Source organism: Physeter macrocephalus, chromosome 20, assembly GCF_002837175.3.
Source record: "Physeter macrocephalus isolate SW-GA chromosome 20, ASM283717v5, whole genome shotgun sequence".
NCBI classification, from domain to species: domain Eukaryota; kingdom Metazoa; phylum Chordata; class Mammalia; order Artiodactyla; family Physeteridae; genus Physeter; species Physeter macrocephalus.
In genome coordinates this window covers 89,284,543-89,310,268 of record NC_041233.1, presented here as the reverse complement: position 1 = coordinate 89,310,268, position 25,726 = coordinate 89,284,543, and the positions used below count along the sequence as shown (strand labels likewise).

The 25,726-nt window shown below is 35.2% G+C and overlaps 1 protein-coding gene across 1 annotated transcript in view; it reads right to left on the bottom strand.

Annotated features, from left to right (window-relative positions):
- Positions 1-25,726, bottom strand: part of LOC102985031 (A disintegrin and metallopeptidase domain 3-like) — a 103,458-nt gene that overhangs the window by 44,557 nt on the left and 33,175 nt on the right. Inside the window, exons 7-11 of the mRNA XM_024131373.3 lie at positions 20,141-20,203; positions 11,753-11,824; positions 11,352-11,518; positions 10,172-10,253; positions 195-334 (exon numbers count right to left, since the gene is read on the bottom strand). Coding sequence (XP_023987141.1) covers positions 195-334; positions 10,172-10,253; positions 11,352-11,518; positions 11,753-11,824; positions 20,141-20,203 — 524 coding nt within the window. The remainder of the gene's footprint in view (positions 1-194; positions 335-10,171; positions 10,254-11,351; positions 11,519-11,752; positions 11,825-20,140; positions 20,204-25,726) is intronic.

Sequence of the window (25,726 nt, the reverse complement as noted above, 5' to 3'; positions counted from 1 at the left end):
GCACTGAATATAGAACTATGAAGCACATTTTCTACAATATCCAATACTCATTCCCTTTAATAAGTTTTAAAATAACTTGTATGTATTTAATAAAAATATTCTTATTCAAGTTATATTGAGAGAAATTATTCATCAAGAAATGCAAGAAACATCTCCCCAAAGAAGACAAAGATCTGATAAAAATAACATCTTACATTGCTTCAGGATTCATTATGCATGTAGTTCCTGGACAGTAACAATTGTAGATGTCATTATTATATGTTAATCCCAGGTTAATTCCAAGCAACTGTGCCAAAACAACTGAAAATGCCTCTAAGGTTATCATCTGTGGATACTAAAAAGAAATGAAAAACAGAACGGTTGCTTAAGCTATTTTTTCAACCCTTGGTCTTTTCATGTAATTGTGGCCATATTACTTAAATGCAAATACTAATTTAATAAACTAGTATACCAAAGATCTTAAGATTTTCTTAAGAACATTTTACAAAGTTAAATTTTGTTATTCGTTTTGAGTAATAGTACTTTCAATCCAAATGGCATTGACAAATAACAAAATAAGATTAATCATATCATATGTTTTCATGACACATTACTGATTTAATTCTAATAAACTTAAAAAAATATTTCGAGAAGATTAATCATTGTTTCAGTAACTATATCACTTTTAATGTTAACACTTTGAAAAATACACAGATTCTTAAGGGTTTAACTGACAATCAGTTTTGATGTCAAAAATAGTTTTAGGGGGCTTCCCTGGTGGCGCAGTGGTTGAGGGTCCGCCTGCCGATGCACGGGACACGGGTTCGTGCCCCGGTCTGGGAGGATCCCACGTGCTGTGGAGTGGCTGGGCCCGTGAGCCATGGCTGCTGGGCCTGTGCGTCCGGAGCCTGTGCTCTGCAATGGGAGAGGCCACAACAGTGAGAGGCCCACGTACCACCACCAAAAAAAAAAGTTTTAGGAGAGAAAATCAAACATTTTTTTTCTAAAGGCAGAATACTTGTATTAAAAAACTAAAACTTCAGAAGTAGTGATATAAGCAACACACAAAGCCCTGGTTGGTAATCAATGATGTTTTAAACTATCTCCATAGTTTTGCCTTTTCCAGAATGTCATAGAGTTGGAATAATACAGTGTGTGGCCTTTAAAAATTGGCTTTTTCACTAACCACTTTGCTTTTAAAATTCCTCCACATCTTTTAATTGCATGATGGCTAATTTTTAAAATACTGAATAATATTCCCTTTTATGGCTTAACTCCAGTTTCTCTATCCATTCACCGGTTAACAGACATCTTGTGTGATTTCAATTTTTGGCAATTATAAATAAAGTCGCTATACATAATCATGTCTGAGGATTCTGTGGATGTAAGTTTCCAACTAATTTTTGCAAATGGTATAGACGACAACTGCTGGATCATATGGTAAGGCAATGTTGAAGTTTATAATAAATTGCCAAATTGTCTATCACAGTGGCTGTACCATTTTGTATTCCCAGCAACATGAATGAGACTACCTGTTGCTCCAAATCCTCACTATATTTGGTATCATTAGTTTTGCATGCGAGTACAAAGCTGAATAAGAATGGTAGGTTACATTCTTGCCTTGTTTGAATCTTAGTAGGAAGCATTTCATTTCTAAACATTAAGTTTGATGTAAGCTGTATTGTTTTTGTAGAGAGTCTTTCTGAAGTTGAGGAAGTTGCTTCTATTGCCACTTTGGTGAGTTTAATCATAAATTGTGTTGGAATTGTCAAATGTGTTTTCTGTATCTATCGATATAATCAAATATTTTCCATTTCAGCTTATTGATAGGATCAATTAAATTAATTGATTTTTACATGATTATCCAGCCCTAAATATCTGAAAAAATTTCAGATATAAATATCAATAGGGAGATATAAAAATATTATAAAAAGAAATCCTGTGGTAAGTAAAATCAAAAAACAAACATTTACTGGAGGTCTTCAAAAGTAGACTTGATCAGGCAGAAGAAAAATCAGAAATGAAGACAGGTCATTTGAAATCACTTTTTCACGGGAGCAAAAACCAAAAACAAAAACAAAATGTAGAAAAAGAGACGAGCTTATGGACTCTAACAAATAGAGCAATACATGCATTATGGGTGTCTCAGAAAGAGAAGAGAGAAAAGAAAGGGACAGAGGGCTTACTTGAGGAAATCATTGCCACAAACTTTAGAAATCTGAGGACATGCAGATTCAAGAAACTCAATGACCCCTATCTAGGAAAATCCAAAGAGACCTACAGAGAAAAGTATTGTAATAAAACCACTATAAGTCAAAGACAAAGGGATAAATCTTGAAATCAACAAGAGAAAATGAACTGTCAGTTATCAGGGAGGTCTCAAGGTTATTATCGGATTTCTTAGCTGAAACATTACAGCCCAGAGGTATTGGGAAAAATATATTCAAAGTGCTGAAAGAAAGAATCTGTCAGTCAACAATACTGTATCCAGTAAAACTGTCCTTCAAAAAATAATGAAGACACTAAGACTTTTCCAGGAAAGCTGTGGGGGTTTATTACCAATTGACCTGATGTATAAGAAATGAGAAAGGGTGGTCTTCAAGGTTAAAAGGAAGGATGCTCGATAGCAACATAAGGCCCAAAGAAAATTATAAAATCCTCTAATGAAGGTCAATACATGGATAAATATACTAACCTATATAATCATAATTTTGGTGCATATATTCACTTTTAACTCCTGTATAGAATTTAAACGGCAGAACTAATATCTATGCAATAACATAAAGAGATGGATAGAACTGTAAAGGAATAGAGTATATGTATGTAACTGAAGTGAAGTTGTTATCAGTTTTTCAGTTTAAAATTATAAAATTGAGATATTCTTAGTAATTGCATAATTAATCATAACCAGAATATCTACAATATACACAAAAGGAAAAGACAAGGGAACCAATGCATTTCACAATTAAAAAAATCAATGTAACACAAAGTAAGGCAGAAAGAGAAGATGAAAGGGACAAAAAGCTACAGGATATAAAGAAAAAAATTAACAAAATGGCAAAAGTAAGTTCTTCCTGTAATTAATTTAAATGTAAATGAATTAAACTCCTCAATTAAAAGACATGTATAGACTAAATAGATTAAACAACAGGATTCAACTATGTCACTTTAGATCTGAAGACTCACACAGGTTGAAAGGTTATGGATGAAAAAGATATTCCATGCAAATAGCAACCAAAAGAGGGATGGGCATGGCTATACTAATATCAAACAAAATATACTTTAAATTCAAGACTGTTAAAAGAGACCAGGAAGAACATTTCATAATGATAAAAGGGTCACTTCACCAAGAAGATACATCATTTAATATTTATGCACCAAACATTACAGCACTAAATATACGAAGCACCTCTTGACCAAATTGAAAGGCTAAATGGACAGCAACATAACAGACTTTAATACTTCACTTTGAATAGTGGACAGAACAATCTGACAAAAGGTAGTATGTAAATAATGGACTTGACAACAGGATAGATTGACTGGTCTTGACATGTGGAACATCCCATCCAACAACAGCAGAACTCATGTTCTTCTCAAGTGCACACAGAAATGTCTCTAAGGTAGACCACTTGTTAGGCTACAGAACAAGTCTGTCAACTTTAAAATACTGAAATTATACAAAGTATATTTTTCTGATGCTGATGGAATGAAACTACAAATTAGTAAGAAAAGGAGAACTTGAAAATCTGCAAATTTGTGGGACTCCAACAACACACTAGTAAACACCAATGATTCCAAAGAAGAAATCACAAAGAAAAGTTATAAAATATGCTGAGAAAAAAGAAAATGAAAATACAATATATCCAAACTTATGGGATCCAGTAAAAGCTCTGTTAAGAGTGAAGTTTATGGCAGTAAACAAATACATTAAAAAAGAAGAAATATCTCAAATGAAAAAACATGAGTTTACACGTCAGAGAACTAGAAAAATAGGAACAAACTGAATTCAGAAAGATAGAAACTCAGACAGAAAGAAAGAAATAATCAAGTTCAAAGCAGGGATAAATAGAATTAGAGAAGAGAAAAACAATTAATGTAACAAAAAGTTGATTCTTTGAAAACATCAGCATAATTGGCAAACTCTTAGCTAGATTAACTGAGAAAATAAGAGATAAGGCTCACATGACTAAAATAAAAAACAAAAAAGCATACACTACAAGTCAATACCCTTTTTATGATTAAAAATCCTCAACAAACTAGGAATGTAAGAAAACAACCTCGGGACTTCCCTGGTGGCACAGTGGTTAAGAATCCACTTGCCAATGCAGGGGACACGGGTTCGAGCCCTGGTCTGGGAAGATTCCACATGCCGCGGAGCAAATAAGTCCATTTGCCACAACTACTGAGCCTGTGCTCTGGAGCCCACGAGCCACAACTACTGAGCCTGTGTGCCATAACTGCTGAAGCCCGTGCACCTAGAGCCCATACTCCACAACAAAAGAAGCCACTGCAATGAGAAGCCCACAAACCGCAATGAAGAGTAACCCCTGCTCGCTGCAACTAGAGAAGCCTGCATGCAGCAACGAAGACCCAATGCAGCCAAAAGTAAATAAATAAATCAATTAATTTAAAAAAAAAAGAAAACAACTTCCACATAACACAGAACATGGAGAAAAGAACACAACTAACATTACACTCAATGGTGAAATGCTGAATGTTTTTCTTCTAATATTATGAGCAAGGTAGGGTACTCATCTTGCCACATCTGTTTAATATAGTATAGGAACATCAAACCAGAGCAATTAAGCAATAAAATAAATGAAAGGCTTCTATCTTGGAAAGAAAAAAGTAAAATTATTTCCATTTGCAAATGATATGGTCCCATATGTAGAAATCCACAAATATTCCACATAAGAGAAACTGTGAGAACTAATAAATGAATTCACCAAAGTTGCAGGATACAAAATCAACACAATTGATTGTTTCTATACATTAACAATGAACAATCTGAAAAAATATAACAAAATGATTTCAGTTACAATAACATTAAAAAGAGCAAAACACTTAGGATTGAACCTATCTAATGAGATGAAATACTTGCACATAGACACTGCAAAACATGGCTGAAAGTAAGTACAGAAGACACAAATAAGTGGAAAGACATTCCACGATCATGGATTGAAAGGCTTAACATTGTTAAGATGTCATTACCACCCAAAGAAATCTGTAGATTCAATGAAATCCCTACCACAATCCCAATAGCATTTGGGGGGCAAGAATAGAAACAATCTCAAAATTCATATGGAATCTCAAGGGACACGAATATACATAAATTTTTTGAAAAAGAACAAAGTTGGAAGACTCAGATTTCCTGATTTTAAAACATATTATAAAGCTCTAGTAATCATAAGAGTGTGGTATTGGCAAAAAGATATATAAATTGAATACAATAGAGAGCCTATAAATAAAACATCATGTATATGGTCAAATGACCTATGACAAGCGTGTGAAGACCACAAAATGGGAAAAAGGACAGTTTCTTCAACAAGAATACTCAATGGAGAAAAGACTGTCTCTTTAAGAAATGGTGATGGGAAAATTAAGTATCCACATACAAAAGAAAGAATAGGACCCTTATATTACACCATATACAAAAATTAACTCAAAATGGTATAAAGATCTAAATGTAAGATAGCAAACTGTGAAACTTCTGGAGGAAAACATTGGGAAAAACTTCACAATATTGGGTTTGATGAAGATTTCGTGGACATGATGCAAAAATCACTGACCTCAGGGGCAGAAATAGACAAACAGGACTAAGCCAAACTTAAACCTTTGTTCTTCAAAAGGCACAATCAACAGAATGTAAAGGCAATCTACAGAAGGGAAGAAAATCTTTGCCAATCATTCATCTGATAAGGGGTTAATATTCAAAGTATAAGAACTCCTGTATTATCAAAGATTAGCAAACGGGGGCTTCCCTGATGGCGCAGTGGTTGCGCGTCCGCCTGCCGATGCAGGGAAACCGGGTTCGCGCCCCGGTCTGGGAGGATCCCACATGCCGCGGAGCGGCTGGGCCCGTGAGCCATGGCCGCTGAGCCTGCGCGTCCGGAGCCTGTGCTCCACAACGGGAGGGGCCACGGCAGGGGGAGGCCCACATACCACAAAAAAAAAAAAAAAAAAAAAGATTAGCAAACGGAGTTCAACAATGCATTAAAAAAATCATACACCATGATCAAGTAGGATTTATCCCAGGGGTGAAAGGATGGTTCAGTATCCACACATCAATCCATGTGGTATACCACTTTAAAAATTTCAAAAAGAAAAATGATACAATCCTCTCAACAGAGGCAGAAAAAGCCTTTGACAAAATTCAACATCCATTTATGATAAAAACTCACCACTAAAAGGGTATAGAGGGACCATACCTCAACATAATAAAGGCCATATATGACATGCCCACAGCTCAGTTGTGAAAAGCTGGAAGTATTTCCTTTAAGATCAGGAACAGGATAAGGATGCACACTCTCACTACGTTTACTCAACATAGTATTGAAAGTCCTTGCCACAGCAATCAGATAAGAAAAAGAAATTTAAAAATCCAAATTTGAAGGGAAGAAGTAAAATGGTCACACTGTTTGCAGGTGACATGATACTATATAGAGAGAATCCTGAAGACCGACCCCCTAAATTACTAGAGCTCACCAATGAATATGCTTAAGTTGCCAGATAAAAATTAATTTACAGAACTATGTTGCATTTCTATAAACTAACAACAAACTATCTGAAAGAGAAATTAAGAAAAAAATTTTGTTTACAATCACATCACAAAGATTAAAATATCTATGAATAAATCTAGCTAAGGAGAAAAAAGACCTATCCTTGGAAAATCATGACATTGATGAAAGAAATTGAATACAGCTCAAATAGATGAAATTATATACTGTATTTAAAGATCTGAAGAATGAATATTGTTAAAATAACCATATAGCACAAGACAGTACAGATTCACTGCAATTCCTATCAAAATACCAATGGCATTTTTTACAGAACCAGAGTAAACAATTCCAAAATGATTATGGAAACACAAGAGCCTGAATAGCCAAAACAATCTTGAGAAAGAAGAAAGTTGGAGGTACCACACTGCCTGATTTTAAACTTTACTACAAAGCTAAAGTAATCAAAACGGTATGGTACTGGGACAAAAACAGACCCATAGTTCACTGGCATAGAACAGAATAGACAGCCCAGAAATGAACCCACAATTATATGGGCAATTAATCTCTGGTAAAGGAGGCAAGAATATATAATAGGGAAAAGATAGCCTCTTCAAGAAATAATGTTGGGAAAACTGGACAGCTACATGCAAACGAATCAAACTGGACTACTCTCTTACATCCTGCACAAAAATAAATTCAAAACGGTTTAAAGACTTGAATGTAAGAACTGAACACATAAAACTTCTGGAAGAACACACAGGCAATAAGCTCTTTGACATCTTAGTAATTTTTTGTATTTGTCTCCTTTGACAAGAAAAACAAAAGGGAAAAATAAACAAATTGGACAACATCACACTTAAAAAGTTTCTGCAGAGTAAAGAAAACTATTAACCAAACTAACAGGACACCTACTGAATGGGAGAAGATAATTGCAAATGATATAGCTGATAAGGGGTTAATATTAAAATTACACAAAGAACACACACAACTCAACACTGAAAAAACCAACCCAATTAAAATATAAGCAGAGGATCCAAACAGACATTGTTCCAAAGAAGACATACATATGGCCAACAGGCACATGAAAACATTCCTAAACATCACTAATCATCAGGGAAATGCAAATCAAAACCGGAATGAGATATCATCTTACACGTGAGAGAACTGCCATTATCAAATAACAACAACCCACAACTATTGTTGAGGATGTGGAGAAAAGGGAACTCTTGTGCACTCCTTGTGGGAATGTCAGTTCACACTGCCACTATGGAAAACAGTACAGAGATTCCTCAAAAAATTAAAAATAAAATTATCATATGATTCAACAATTCCACTCCTTGGTATTCACCATAAGAAAACAAAAGCACTAAAGGAAAAAATATATGCACCCCTATGTTCACTGCAGCATTATTTATGATAGTCAAGGTATGGAAGCAACCTAAGCGTCCATCAATAAAAGAATGGATAAAGAATAAATATATGTATACATACACACACACACACACACACACACACACAACGGAATACTACACAGCCATAATAAAGGACATCTTGCCATTTGAGACAACATGGATGGACCTAGAGCATATAATAGTAAGTATAACATGTCAGACAGAGAAACACAAATACTGTACAATTTTACTTATATGTGGCATCTAAAAACAAATGAAAAAGCATAACAAAGCAGAAACAGGGACTTCCCTGGTGGCACAGTGCATAAGACCCTGGGCTCCCAATGCAGGGGGCCCAGTTCAATCTCTGCTCAGGGAACTAGATTCCACATGCATGCTGCAACTAAGTGTTCAAATTCTGCAACTAAGGAGCCTATGTGCCGCACTAAGGAGCTGGCGAGCTGCAACTAAGGACCCTGGGGGCCACAACTAAGGAGCCCACCTGCTGCAACTAAGACCCAGTGCAACCAAATAAGTAAATATTTTTAAGAAAAGAATTATTATTTTAAAAATTGCTGAAACAGAGTTACAGATACAGAGGACAAACAGGTGGCAGCCAGAGTGGAGGGGTTTGGGGAAGGAAAGAAAAAGGTGAAATAGATTAAGAGATACTACTTCCAACTGCAAAATAAATGAGTCATGGGTACAAAATGTAGTTTGGGGAATACAGTCAATAACTATGTAATATCTTTGAATGGTGACATGTTATTTCTAGAGTTATTGTGGTGATCATTTTGAAGTGTATAGAAATATCGAATTACTACGTTGTGTTAAAGAAACTAACATAGTGTTGTAGGTCGATTATAATTCAAAACAAACAAACTCATACAAAATAGACTAGATTTGTTGGGAGTGGGGGTTGAGAGGAGGAGGAATTGGATGAAGGCAATGCAAAGTTACAAAAAAAAAGTAACTTCTATAGCTCAACAACAAGAAAATCAAATAACCCAATTAAAAAATGGGCTAAGGTCTTGAATATATATTTCTCCAGAGATGATATACAAAACACCAAAAAGCATATGAAAAGATGCTCAGTATCACTAGTGATCATAAAAATACAGTCAAAAACACAATGTGATATCACCTCATACCCATTACGATAGCTAACAACAACACAAATAACAACTGTTAGTGAGGATGTAATGAATAAAATATATTCTGTGAAATGCTGGTGGGATTATAAAATGGTGCAACCACTATGGACATCAGTATAATTATTCCTCATAATATTAAAATAGAAATACCATATGATCCAGCAAACCACTTCTGGGTAAATGTACAAAGTAACTGAACTCTATCTCAGAGGGATATCTGCACTCCCATCTCCCATGTAAAGTGCAGCATTATTCACAATGGCCAAGATATGGAACCAGACTAAGTGGTCACTGACATATGAATGCATAAAGAGAATGTTTCTATATATGGATAAATTTATACTATGATAGAATTTATATATATAATTCATATAAATATATATGTATATAAATATCATGAAATATTATTCAGCCATACATAGAATGAAATCCCACCATTTCAAAAATATGGGTGAACCTGGAAGTATTATTCTAAGAGAAATAAGCCAGACACAGAAAGACAAATATTGTATGATCCACCTTATATGTGGGATCTAAAAATATACTCACAGAAGCAGGCAGTAGAATGGTGGTTGCCAGGGGGTAGAGGTGTGGAAAATGGGGCCTCGTTGGTCAAAGGTTACAGACTTCCATTTAAGCAAGGTGAAAGTTCTAAACATCTGTTTCACAACAATGTAAATAGACTGAACACTACTGCACAGTGCACTTATAATTGTTAAGATGGTCAATTTTATGTGATATGTATTTTACCACAATAAAAAACCATTTAAAAATGATAACATTTGAGGATTAAAGAAAAAATAAAGCACTATAAAAATATTAATTTAATAAAATGGTAGATATACTATATGTACTTCTGTTCCTTGAAGTGGAAATTAAATTTCAAACTGTGATATAATTACTGAAGAGATGGGAATAAAATGCATACCAGAGCAATTCCTGCAGCAAACTTTGGATCGCATGCCATTCCATGATATGTTGCTCCTACATAATTAGGATGGTCCCTATAACTAAATAATAAAATTTTTCTTGTGGATAAACGCACTTTAAATTATTAAAAACTTAATGATCTTTTAAGAATTGGATTCCTCAATAACGCTGCTGCTTTCTTTGAGACATGAATATTATGTATCCTGTCTAATGCTTTCAATCATTTTGTATTTGGGTAATCTCCCACGGTGCCTACAAAATTAAGTTCTAAAGGCAACTTTAGCATTGTATGATACACAGCTTAAAATCCAGCAGTGCCTAATCCTTCCAGAAATTAATCACCACTGTTGTCAACACTGGATGGATATAATGCAAAGATATAAAAGTCAGGGTAGATTACTGCCATGATTTGCAGGTTGTAAAACCTTAGACTGCATGAAAAGTGTTGGATTGGAGGACAGAATGAGAAAGACAATATGCAGCACAGTCACTAGGAAGAAGAGAGATGGGATGTATTGTGTCCTGACACATTTCAGTCCTTAGTTAATGCTGCTCCCTCCATCCCCAAACCTGACCTTAAATTCCACAGAGACACCCAGAGATTTATAAATGTATTCCATATTGCTTAAGATCTTCAGAATCGTGTTTCTGTTTTTTCCATCTAAAATAATCAAACTAGTGAAATAAAAATCTATATAAAGACTCCTGACAGTTACAGTGCAAGCAGTTAAACAGCTACACCTTAGGTCAGGATAGAAATACCATTAGGTCACCACAGTACCATACTTATGTTTTCCAGTGTAACCAGCTTTACATGCAATTATTGCATTCTGTTAACTAATGTATGCTTTATTTAATGTTAAAATGCTGGTTTCAATGATCTACCTCTGAGAAAATCTTTAAAACCATAGAGGCCCTATGTTTTCCCGAGGCTTTCCATATTATCAGTTCTTTAAATTTCCATAGGTAAGCAGCCCGCTCTGAGGATAATGGCCTACCATGCTTTCGTGTCTTACATTTTATTAGATTTTTATAGCTTGCATTTTGCCAACACAGTACCCACATAATCTTTTTTTGAGATGTCTTGTCATCATAAATAATAAATTTTGTATATAATTTTGATAGTTAACTTACAAGTAATTTGATAAACTTCATACCAATGAAAATAAATCACTTACATTAATAAGTATGCCATGTCATGGGACCTTTGAAATAAAAATTTTTCTCTCCATGACACAAATCTTTGTAGAACTTCATTAGCATCCCCATTAGTTGAAATCTTATTTTGGTCTGACCAGAGCTCCAGAGAAGTTAACGTAACCAACACTTTAAGCTGAGAATACATCTGAAAAAAAAGATACATGATATATGGTTTTAGGTAATCATAAATAGAACACTATATCTCTCTATGTAATGCTAATATATTCGATTTACTAATTTTTAGAGATGAAATCCATCGGTGGAAGAAACTAGTTGGTAGGACTATACAATTTATAAAAGTGCATATGCTATTTATTCAAACAATGTTACTGTATTAATATGAATGTTTCTTATTTAAATATGAAACATAAATACTCACAGTGTTGATGAGACTAAAGATACGGACAACTTTCTCAGATGCAAGTGACACTTTAGAGCCCATATAATCATACTGAAAGACAAATTTTGTTTTTTAATCACTAATAAAAATGACTAAACTACCATGTTTCAATGGGTATAAAAATGTTAAAATAATGCAGTGCTCAAGTGAAAGGACAAAAGCAGAATTAAGACTTATCACATGCTTAGTAAGTTCTAGATTTAAGCGTAGGGACATTACATATTAAAATGTGATGGTGATGAGTATCTTCTTCTTTACACATGTAGTTATTTAGGATCAAAAGTTAAGGTTCCAAGACTGCATAACTAATAAGGGTAAGAACCAGGACTCAAATCTCTAACTAAACTCCTAAGTCTTTTTTGCCTGCTCAAGTGTGCTGCCATCTTTTGTCTTCATTCCGATAAGACATGACTATATATCCTGGAGAAAAACATGTACTTTCTAAACACAGAGCTCTGAGCACTACATAGTGAACAATTTCAAGAACATGTCTTCATTCAAGGGAAAAAAATAACATTTTCACTGAAACATTTCTAATTTTGCGTGCACACATATTTCTAAGCTTACTTATAATTAATGGTACAGCAACTATATATATACACACACACACACACACACACACATATATAATTTAACAGATTTAGATATAGAAAATTACAATCATAGTGAGGGATTTTTACATAGTTCTCATAACCGTTAATAGCTCAAGCTGACAAATTTACAGCAAGCAGCAAATTTACAGCAAAAATATTAAAGATTTTTAAAACTCGAGCAAGCTTTGATATAATATGCATATATACAAGCTTATATAAAAAATGAGAGGGATATTTTAAAAGTATACCTGAAAGTTTTATATAAATTGACTCATATTAGGCCATAAAACATTGGAATATAAAACACAGTATCACTTAGCTCACATCGTCCAACCACAATGCAATCAAGTAAACTTGATTGTAAACTTGATAAAAAGTATTTCAATGATGTTATTTTTACTTAGATGGATAACTTGATTGTGGATATATATGATCTTATTCTAGGTAAATGCACACTGAAAAAAAAAAGCTACAAATGCAATTTACAACTTACTTTCACATGGAGACAGCACAAGTAATAAAGGGAAACAGTATTAATAAATATGAGTAGAGAGAATATAGCTGATCTTTGTATTATTCCTATTCCTCTGTTTCCAAATAGAATATTTAAAAACAGAGATAAAAAAAGATACTTTCAGATGAACAAAAACTGAATTCAAATGAATTACTACAGGTTAAACAGAAATATCAGAAAAACCAACCTGTGAGAAGAAGAAATGTAGAGTTTGGAAATAGTAAATATGAAATATGTTTTTCCTTTCCTTAATTTCTTTAAACAACAGTTGGATATTTAATGTAAAATAATTTATTTTGTGGTTGATTACACAAGAAGAAATAAGACAGACTACAATAATATCACAAGGGGTTACACAGGATTTTACTGATGAAACATGTTTACATTAAAAAAATATATATTATTGAAGTGTAGTTGATGTACAATATCATATAAGGTACAGATGTGCATCATAGTGACTCACGATTTTTAAAGGTTATACTTCATTTATAGTTATAAAATGTTGGCTATATTTCCTGTGTTGTGCAATATATCCTTGTAGCTTATTTGCTTTATACATAATGGTGGATACCTCTGAATCTCTACCTCTATTGTGCCGCTCCCCATTCCCTTTTCCCAATGGTAACCACTACTTTATTCTCTATATCTGTGAGTCTGTTACATTTTTGTTATATTCCTAGTTTCCTTTATTTTTTAGATACCACATATAAATGGTATCATACAGTATTTGTCTTTCTCCCCGTGACTTATTTCACTTAGCATAACAGAGCCTCCAAGTTTATCCATCCTATTGCAAATGGCAAAATTTCATTACTTTTTATGGCTGAGTAGTATTCCAGTGTGTGTGTGTGTGTGTGTGTGTGTGTGTGTGTGTGTGTGTGTGTGTGTATCACATCTTTATCCATTCATATGTTGATGGGTATTTAGGTAGCTTCCATACCTTGGTTATTGTAAATAATGCTGCTATGAACACTGGGGTGCATGTATGTTTCCAATTAGCATTTTCATTTTTTTCAAATATATACCCAGGAGTATAATTGCTGCATCATATGTTAGCTCTATTTTTATTTTTTTGAGGAACCGCCATATTGCTTTCCACAGTGGTTACATCAATTTACATTCCCTCTAACAGGTGTACAAGGGTTCCCTTTTAACCACATCCTTGCCAGCATTTGTTATTTGTGGCCTTTTTGATGATAGCCATTCTGACAGGTGTGAGGTGACATCTCATTGTGGTTTTGATTTGCATTTCTCTGATAATCAGTGATGTTGAGTATCTTTTCATGTGCCTGTTGGCCATCTGTAGGTCTTCTTGGGAAAAAATGTCTATTCAGTTCTTTTGCCCATTTTTTAATTGGGTTGTTTTTTGATATTGAGTTGTATGAGCTATTTATGTATTTTGGATGTTAACCCTTTATCAGTCATATAATTTGCAACTATTTTCTCGCGTTCAGTAGGTTCACTTTACATTTGTTTATGGTTCCCTTTGGTGGGTAAAAGCTTTTAAGTTTAATTAGGGACCATTTGTTTACTTTTTTCTTTTGTTTTCTTTGCCCGAGGAGACAGATTGAAAAAAACCAAACCAAAACAAAACAAAAAAAAACATTGCTATGATTTATGACAAAGAGTGTTCTGCCTACATTTTCTTCTAGGAGTATTATGCTTTCCTGCCTTACATGAAGTCTTTAATCCATTGTGGGTTTATTTTTCTATATGGTGTGAGAAAATGTTCTAATTTCAGTCTTTTACATGTAGCTGCCCTGTTTTCCCAGCGCCACTTATTGAAAAGACTGATTTTTTTCTCCATTGTATATTCTTGCCTCTTTTGTTGTAGATTAATTGACCATAAGTGTATGAGTTTATTTCTGGGCTCTTTATTCTCTTCCAGTGATCTGTCTGTTTTTGTTCCTGTATCATACTATCTTGATTACTGCAGATTTGTGGTATAGTCTACAGTCAGGGAGTGTGATGCCTTTCTCTGTTCTTCCTCAGCACTGCTTTGGCTATTTGCAGTCTTTTGTGTTTCCATACAAACTTTAGAATTATTTGTTCTAGTTTTGTGAAAAATGTCATTGGTATTTTGATAGGGATTACATTGAATCTGTAGATTGCTTTGGGTAGTATGGTCATTTTAACAATAGTAATTCCTCCAATCTATGGAAACAGTGTATGTTTCCATCTGTTTGTATACAGGTCTTTCACCTCCTCAGTTAGATTTATTCCTAGGGAGTATTCTTTTCAATGTAGTGGTAAAATGAGATAGTTTTCTTAATTTTTCCTTCTGATAGTTCACTGTTAGTCTATAGAAATGCAACTGATTTCTGTATATTAATTTTGCATCCAGAAACTTTATGAAATACATTGATGAGCTCTCCTAGTTTTTGGCGGTGTCTTTAGGATTTTCTATGCATAGTATCATGTCATATGCAAACAGTGACTATTTTACTTCTTCCTATCCAAGTTGGATTCATTTGATTTCTTTTTCTTACCTGATTGCTGTGGCAAGGACTTCTAATACTATGTGGAATAAAAGTTGTGAGCAAGGACATGCTTGTCTCATTCCTGATCTTAGAGGAAGTGCTTTCAGCTTTTCACCATTAAGTATGATGTTAGCTGTGGGTTTGTGCTATATGAGCTCTATTACGTTGAGGTATGTTCCCTCTATGCCCCCCTTTCTGGAGAGTTTTTCTCATAAATGGAGGTTGTATTTTGTCAAAAGCTTTTTCTGCATCTATTGAGATGAACATCTGTTTTTTTATGTGGCTGTTGGCTATCTGTAGGTGTAACACACTGATTTTTTTGTGGATATTGAAAAATCCTTGCATCCCTGGGATAAATTCCACTTAATCATGGTGTATGATCCTTTTTTTTTTTTTTTTGTGGTATGCGGGCCTCCCTCTGCTGTGGCCCCTCCCGTTGCGGAGCACAGGCTCCGGACGCGCAGGCTCAGCGGCCATGGCTCACGGGCCCAGCCACTCCGCGGCATGTGGGATCCTCCCAGACCGGGGCACGAACACGGTTCCCCTGCATCGGCAGGCGGACACGCAACCGCTGCGCCACCAGGGAAGCCCCGTGTATGATCCTTTTAATGCCTTGTTGGAATTGGTTTGCTAATATTTTGTTGAGGACTTTTGCATCTATGTCCATCAGCAGTATTGGCCTGTAATTTTCCTTTTTTGTGATATCTTTGTCTGGTTTTCATACCAGGGTGATGCTGTTCTCACAGAATAAGTTCAGAAGGGTTCCTTCCTCTCCAATTTTGTGGAATCGTTTGAGCAGGACAGATGCTAACTCTTCTCTTAAGTGTTTGCCAGAATTCACCTGTGAAGCCATCTGGTCCTGGATTTTTGTTTACTGGGAGTTTTAAAATTACTGATTCAATTTCATTACTGGCAATTGTTCTGTTCTTATTTTCTATTGCTTCCTGGTTCAGTCTTCGGAGATTGAACATTTTTAAGAATTTGTCCATGTCTTCTAGGTTGTACATTTTATTGGCATACAGTTGTTCACAATAAGTAGTCTCTTATGATCTTTTGTATTTCTGTGGTGTCAGTTGTAACTTCTCCTCTTTCATTTCTGATTGTACTGATGTGGGCCCTCTCTCCTTTTCCTTGATGAGTCTGCCTACAGTTTTATCAATTTTGTTTATCTTTTCAAAGATTCAGCTCTTAGTTTCATAGGTCTTTTCTATTGTTCTTTTATACCTATTTCATTTATTTCTCTTCTGTTCTCCTTATGCTTTCTTTCCTTCTACTAATTTTGAGTTTTATTTGTTCTTCTTTTACTAATTCCCTTGGCTGTAAGGTTAGGTTGTTTGAGATTTTTCTTGTTTCCTGAGACAAGCTAGTGTCTCTATAAACCTCCCTCTTAGAATTGTTTTTGTTGTGCCTCAGATTTTTGGATCACTATGTTTTGCTTTTCATTTGTCTCCAGGAAGTTTTTATTTCCTCTTTGGTTTTACAGTGACCCAATGGTTGTTTAGTAGCATATTGTGTAGCCTCCATGTGTCTGGGGGTTTTTTGCAGTAGTTTTCTTGTAGTTCATTTCTAGTCTCATAGCATTGTGGTCAGAAAAGATGCTTGATATGAATTCAATTTTCTCAGATTTACCAAGGCTTGTTTTATAGTCTAGCATGTGATCTATCTGGTACAATGTGCCATGTGCATTTGAAGAGAATGTGCATCCTGCAGCTTTTGGATGGAATGACCAATATATCCATTTGGTCAAATGTGTCACTTAAGGCCTTTGATTCCTTATGGATTTTCTGTCTGGATGATCTGTTCACTGATGCAAGTGGGGCACTAAATTGCCTACTGTTATTGTGTTACTGTGAATTTCTCCCTTTATGTCCATTAATATTTGCTTTACAGATTGAGGTGCTCCTAGGCTGGGTGCATGTATATGTACAATTGATATATCTTTTTTTTGGATTGATGCCTTGATCATTATGTAGTGTCCTTGTTTGTCTCTTGTAACAGTCCCTTTTTAAAAACTATTTTGTCGGATATAAGTATGTCTAACCTGTCTTTCTTTTGATTTCCTTTTGCATGGAATACCTTTTTCCATCCCCTCCCTTTCAGTCTGTGTGTCTTTAGATCTGGAGTGAGAGTTTTGCAGGCCATACGGGTCTTGTTTTTGTATCCATTCAACCACTCTATTTCTTTTTTTATTGGAGCATTTAGTCCATTTACATTTAAAGTAATTATTGATATGTGTGTTTTCATTTTGCTAATTGTTTTGGACTTGTTTTTATAAGTCTTTTTTGTTCCTTTCTTCTTCCTTTTTTCCCTTTTCATATGATTTGAAGACTATCTTTAGTGTTATGTTTGGATTCCTTTTACTTTTGTGTGTGTGTATCTAGTATAAGTTTTTGGTTTGCAGTTACTGTGAGGTTTTTCTAAAGATATATAGATATGAATGACTGTTTTAAGTTGCTGATCTCTTAATTTCAAATACATTTTAACAACCATGCATGAATACTCTCCTCCCCTCACAATCACTGTTTTTAATATCTTATTTTACATCTAATTGCTTTATGTATCTCCTTATTCCTTATTCTGGATATAGGTGATTTTGTTAAAAGACATAAGTCTTTTAACCTTCTTTCCAGCTTTGCATGTAAGATGATATCCTACTTTTACTGTATGTTTGCTTTTACTAGTGAGCTTTTTTCTTTCATAATTTTTATGTTTCCAGTTTTTGGACCTGGCTTTTTTCTTAGCATAATTGTTTTGACATTTCTTGTAACGCTGGTTTTGTGTTGCTGAACTCTTTTAGGTTTTGCTTGTCTGTATAGATTTGGATCCCTGTATCAAATTTGAATGAGAGCCTTGCTGCGTACTGTATTCTTGGTTGTAGGTTTTTCACTTTCAACACGTTAAATATATTGTGCCACTCCCTTCTGGACTGCAGAGTTACTGCTGAAAAGTCAGCTGATAGCCTTATGGGAATTCCTTTTTATGTTATTTGCTGTTTTCCTTTTCCTGCTTTCAATATTCTCTTTTCATCTTTAATTGTTGTCATTTTTATTACTATATGTTTTGGTATGTTCATCTTTGGGTTAATCCTATATGGACTTTCTGGGCTTCCTGGATCTGTATATCTGATTCATTTCCCATGTGAGGGGAGTTTTCAGCTATTATGTCTTCAAATATGTTTTCAGTTCCTTTATCTCTCTCTCTCTCTTCTTCTTCTGGGATCCCTAAAATGCAAGTATTAGTGTGCTTGACGTTGTCCCAGAGGTCTCTTAAACAGTCCTCATTTCCTTTCATTCTTTTTTCTGTTCCACATCTGTAATTTCCATTACTCTGTCTTCCAGCTCATTGATCCATTCTTCTGTATCATTTAGTCTACTATTGATTTCTTCTAGTGTATTTTTCATTTCAGCTATTGTATTCTTCATCTATGTTTGGTCATTCTTTATATTTTCTAACTCTTTGCTTAAAATTTCTAACATCTTGCTCTGTGCATCCATTCTTCTGCCAAGTTCTTTGATCATCTTTACGAGCACTACCCTGACCTCTTTCTCAAGTATGTTGCCTATCTCCACTTCACTTAGATCTTCTTATGGGCTTTGATCTTGTTCCTTCATCTGGAACGTGTTCCTCTGTAGCCTCATTTTGCCTAAGTTAGTATTTGTATGTTTATGTACCTGATAAGTTGGTTGTGTTTCCTAATGCTGGAGAGTGGCCTTTTGCAGGAGACCTCCTGTGTGTTCCAGCAACATTCTCCACTCTCTTCACCTGTGGTATAGACTCTAGTGGTTCCCCAATTTGGGCTGTGTGGGTCTTCCTGTTGTGGCAGGTTGACTATGTGAGAAGTCTGGTGGGCTTGCTTGGCCCCTGGTTGAGGTGGTTGCCAGTGCTGCCTCAGGCACAGGCTGCCAGCTGCTGGTCATCAGGACCAGGTCATAAGGCAGCTGACTGTGAAACTCCAGGGGGCTCTGGGGATAGTGCTGTCTCACGGCTGTATGGAGTCAAGGTCCAGAAGACTCCAGGGCTGTAGCCCTCCCACTGGTGGGTGAAGCCAAGTCCTGGGGTTCCTGCCAGTCTACTGGTAGGCAGAGCTGGGTCCTGGAGTCTGGTTGCAGGGCCCAGGGGTCCCAGAGCTAGTGTCATATCATTATTTGCTGTTAATACTTTTATAAAAATTATTTAAAGATCTGAATATTTCCTTTTATGCAAAAAATTTAGAACATCATGAAACTCATTGAGAGACTTGTACAAAATTACTAGTGATAATGGACAAAGCAAGTTTTTTCTTTAACTTGCTGCCTGCCCATAAGTTTTTGCTAAAACTAATTGTATAAGCAAAAAGTTCCATAATCAAATATGTTCCTATGAATTATTCTTCCTATTTTAAAAAAATAATCTTATAAAAGATAATATTTAATAAAAGGATCTTCAATTGAGTAACAAATGAAATAGCTTACTTTAAAGTGGAAATTGATTTAAGGAAGAGTTTCACCACAATTTTGGGTGGATTATAACTAAGTCCCCTACTAGTTATAATCCAATAGATTACAGTGCAATACAATCCTCCCTTATATATGAAGTTTTACATTCTTTCTAATAAATATTGGTATTGATTCTCCCATGCCAATGGAAAGGCAATTGACAACATGTTTTATGTACTGCTATACTGAGATACACATTTTGAACAGAGTGATGTATATCTGCATTGCAAATAAAGATTCTTTTACATATCCCCTTTCAATTTAAATACAAAAAAGATACAATGAAATATATCAATAATGCATACCAAGGCTTTATCCATAATGACTTGTATCTTCAGAACTGTTTTCAACAGCACACCAGAATTTTCCTGCAAAACAGAGAACATGAATTAAATAAAACATTTAAAAATTTTTACATTGTTTGTAATTATCATGTACATTATATAATTATATAGATACAGACACACACACACACACACACACACACACATACAGAGTTATAGATAGATACACAGACAGAAAGATAGAGAGATATAGGTAGATAGATAGTTAGGTGGTAGATACATATACAAATACATAGGGCTATAGATATTAGAGAAATAAGAGGATTGATGCCCACTGAGTAAATAAGCTGGTGAGATTCTGTATGAAAATTTTAGGAACAAATCAGAAGCTTTCACATTATATTCTTCAGAATTAGAATCCTCAAAAAAGTTACTGAAATGAGAGAGAATCCTTGTTCCTTCCTCTTGGTCCCTCACCCTAACCCTCAAGCTAAACAAATTCCCATCAACTTTCCCCCTAAAGTTACCTCTATTTTATCATCATTTTTGTACTTGTAATTACTTATATTAACTTTATTGTGGCCTACCCTCAATAAAATGCATCTATTTTAAGAATACAGTTACATGAACTGGTAGCAATATTTACACCCATGCAACCATTTCCATCACTAAAATAAATAATGTTTCCATCACCCTCTTCCAAGTTAATAGCCTACAAGTCTCAAGGCAACCAGTGATCTGCTTTCTCTCAACATAGGTTACAATAACTTACCCTAGAATTTCACATAAATGGAATCATATGGCATGTCTTCTTCTATATCTGGCTTCTTTCACTCAGCACACATCTGTGTTGCTGTGATTATTAGTGATCCATTTGTTTTTATTGCTACGAAGTGTGCCATTTTAGAAACACAAAACAGTTTGTTTATACATTTAACTGTTGATGATCCTTTGGATTATTTAATCATCTTAGCTATTGTAAATATAGTGGCTATGAATATCCATGTACAAGTCTTTGGGCAGTTATAGTCTTTCATTCTTTATTGGTTGATTACTTAGAATTGGAAAACCTGATCCGCATGATACTTGTATATGTGTAAAGTAGTACAGAAGTTCCAGATTACTTTCTAAAGTAGTTTGATCATTCTGCTTTTTCTCCAAGAACTAATAAGAATGTCAATTGCTCCACATTCTTGCCTGTATTTGATATTGTCAATCTTTTGCATTGCATGCATTCTTGTCAGTCTGTACCGAGATCTCACTGAGGTTTTAATTCACAGTTCTTGGATGATTAATGATGTTGAACATCTCTTCACAGGCTTGTGGCTCATTAATGTTGTTTCTCTAAGTCCCCTACTAGAAATTTTATGTTTAGCCTTGACTATGCTCTAATTCATGTTTTTGGAATAAGGGTCAATTCCCATTTTATTCCACGTAGAAATCTAATCTTGCATCATTTGATGAAGAGATCATTCTTTACTTTTCAAAGGCCTTAGCACCTTTGTGGATAATAATTTGGGCAAGAGCACGTGGGTCTACTTCTCATCTATTGTGCTCCACTGTCCTATACGGCTACCCTTATACCAAAAACACGATATGTTTCTTCACAGCAGGGGTCAGCAAACTACGGCCCATGGTATAACCACCTGTTTGTAAAAAAATATTTTATTGGAACACAGCCACCCCCGTTTGCTTATAGTTTGTCTATGCTGATTTCACGCTGCAAAGGGTGAGTGAAGTAGCTGCAACAGAACATACGCCCCACAAGCCTGAAATATTTACTACCTGGCCGCTTAAGAGAAAGCAATGGAAGTCCTTCACCTTTTTCTTTTTTTCAATTTTCAAAACACTTTGACTCTTCTAAGTATTTGCATCTCCTTATGAATTTGAGAATCAATTTCTACAAAATGTCTTCTGGAATTTTGATTGGGATTACACTGAATCTACAGATCACTTTGGGGAAAATGAATATCTTATCTTTCTTTTTCCTGTGACTTTGCTAGACTCTCTTAATTAGTTCGGATTGCCTTAATGGAGATTCTTTAGGACTTTCTATGTAGAGAGTTAGATCACTAAAGAAATAGGGTTATTTTTCCTTTCAAAAATTTATACCCTTTATTATTATTCTTTTTCCTATTGCACTACCTAAGAACTCTAGTAAAACGTTGACTGGAAGTAGTGAAGGCAAACAACCTTGCATTATCCCTAATCTCAGGGGTGGTTTTCTTCAGTTTGGGGCTATAACAACTATACCATAGACTAGGTGGCTTAAACCACAAATATGTATTTCTGACATTTCTAGAGGCTGGAAACTTCAAGATCAAGACACCAGGAGATGTGATGGCTGGTGACACCACTCTTCCTACTTTGCAGATCTCCTGTACGCTCATGTGATGGAGAGCAGAGAGAGGGATCCTGCGCCTCTTCCTTTTTGTATAAGAGCATTAATCCCACCATGAGGGCCCCACCCTCATACATAATCTAACCCTAATTACTTTCCAAAGGCTTCAACTCCTAATACCGTCCCATTGAAAGTTAAGGTTTCAAAATATGAATTTTGGGGGAACACAAGCCTGCAGTCCATAACAGGAGCAAAGCATTCAGTCATTTACATTCTTTACATTAGCTGTGGATGCTAATAGATGCTCTTTATGAGATCAAGGAAGTTTTCTATTCCTACTATTTACCATGAATGTGTACTGAATGTTACCAAATGGTATTTCTGAAACTATTGCCATGATTCTGTGGTTTTCTACTGAAATATGTTAAATTCATTCAATTCCTGTTTTCTTTACTGACTTATGTAATATTGTCTCAAAGTCTTTGAAAAAGCCACATGTTTTTGGAGTATAATGGCAACTTGACTGTATAACAAATTGCTGGGATATTGTGTACCCCCCTGGAGAAGCCATTTTCTCTACTCCCTAGTTAGACATTCTTGATTATCTTACAAGCACTACATTTTGGCAAAGGCTAATTCCAGTCTGAGTTTTTCTACCTTTGTGGGTGACTTTCTTTGAGGCCAAGATGCCTATAGCATTATTCTTTATTTATTGATAAAGTCCAAAATACATTGTATCTTGGTGTCACCAGTTTTCATAAGGATTCCTTGTAATCTGAAAATTTTCAAGTTCAGGACTTCTTTATTTCAACAGAGTTTTCTTCCTTCATAAGTTGGAATACTTTGTTGGTTATTTTATTCATGAATGACAATATTGATTACCCTGAATTTCCATTAGCAATCTTTCACACTCTATTAGTCAGGGTTCCCCAGAGAAACAGAACCAATAGAATATGTGTGTATATTTACACATTTCATATACTTATTATAATTAGATGTATTACAAGGAATTGGCTCATATGGTATGGAGGCTGGCTGGTTAGTGGGATGGAGACGTGGAGAGAGTTGATGCTCCAGTTCCAGTTGGAGAGCTGTCGGCTACAGAGTCCTGTCTTATTCAGGGAAAGTTACATCCTTTTCTTATATTCAGGACTTCAACCTATTGGATGAAGTCTACCCACATTGTGGAGGACCATCTGCTTTACACAAACTCCACTGATATAGTTCTTAATCTTATCAAAAAACACCCTCACAGAAACACCCAGAAAATCTGACTAACCATCTGGGCACTGTGGCCCAGGGAAGTGGACACATAAAATTAACCATTACACAGTTTTGGTTTTCTCTGCCATCATTTATATGTCATTGCTTTCTCTATTTCTTTAACCCTGGCTATAACATCACCTTGGGGTTTTAGCACAGTGTCTATTCTGTTATTCACTCATTCTATTGTCAATGTCTTTCATTTTAAAAATGATGTTTGCTCCTTCTCCAAGAGAGAAGTCTGTGAGAGATAGCTGTCCAGGGCCAGTAGCATCAAGGAGGGGATAATATAGACACTCTTTTCCCTTAACTCCTGTCTAGATTCAAAAACTAGTGGGGGACAGTTTGGGGCCCCGTGTTGAAGCTAGAAAGGGAAACAACCAGCAGTTTCATCCACCTTGGTCTTTGACTGAGCAAAGCACATATGTGATGTTAAACCACTGACAGTCGGGAATTGGTTGCTTCAAAATCTAGTGGTATTTGACCTAATAGTGGTTCTCAAGAAGAATACAGTTTGAGGAAGCTTACATAGTTGTTCCACCTTTTGATCTGATTGAAGGCTCACTGTATTTGGCAACTACCACTTATGAATTTGGTTGTGATTGTGGCTGGCTATTATTTTCATTCGGGATGAGATTAGAGTCTATTTTTTTTTTAAATGTGGTTTGTTTCACACATTAGGAAGGACATTCATAATAGGGAGGAAAGAAATGGCTTCAACCAAAAAAATCTCAATTTTATAGTTCTGACTGGGTAGAATTATAGGCTGGAAATCACTTTTCCTCCTTTTAAGTAACTGTTGTATTGCCTTTCAACCTCCAATATTGCTGCTAGGTAAGACCATGCCATTCTGCATCTTCTTTATATATAAGAAACCAGATTTTTAAAAATATTGGTCCAGAACCTCCACTTAAATCATTCTGAGAATTTTTCTTGGATTGTTTTGTGATTTATTCAATTCAATTTTCTATGTTTATTTGTACCAGAACTCTGATTGCATCACCCATATTGTTATTTTAATTGAATTTCTTATCTCTCAAATTTCCCTGTCATTTTTGTTTATATTTTAGTTTTTGTTTGATTTCTGGAATTTTATCTTGTGAACTTTCTTTTGAGTTTTTACATAGGTTCAGCATGCTTTTACCTTCCAAGAACTATTATCTGCTGAGTGTTATTTTTTAAATAGCACTCTGTTCTTATTTTGTGGTGTAATATTTTCTCCTACCTCTCTGAGGATATTGTCATTTTGTTTTCTTCACTCTCTCTATTCCTTGGCACCTCAGGCTTTAGCACTTTGAATTTTTCCACGTCTCTATCTACCATATTCAATTGTTTCATCATATGTCTAGTGCCCCTTCGTATTAGGCATTGAGCATCTGACAGCTTATTCCAACATCTATGAACACATATGGAGCTTATGGCCTGCTGTCATCACAGAGAGTAAATTGTCTGGGTTGTCTTCTGGGAAAACCCTGCTGTCAACATGGTTAGTTTTGATTCTTTTGGGTGGTTTCATTCCCTCCTGGATTCTAATGAACATCTTGGATTGTGTAAACCTGTTTCCCAATATCTAGTGTGCCAAGTTTAATTTACAACAGAAACAATCGATTAGGAGAGGAAATCAGGTCTTATACATATTTATACAACTTATTTTCAACCACTTCTCCTCCTAGGCCCACCCTTAATATCATTTCCTAAGGTATTCGGACTTGCAGTTCAAAAACATTTGAGTAGTTCTGTAGTGTGTATCAAGTTTCCTATAGCCTATCCCAATTGCCAGTTAAGGATTCAGCTTTTTAGTGGCTAAATCAGCTGTCTATCTGCTATTCAACTTCCAATGTTATTACTATTCTTCTGTTTGTGTGTGTATGTTAATGCCATGTTAAAAACTCCTTTTCGCTTTAGTGGGGTTTAAGGAAGGGGCAGGTTAATGCATGTGTCCAATATGCCTTTTTTTTTTTTTTTTTTTTTTTTTTTTGTGGTATGCGGGCCTCCCTCTGTTG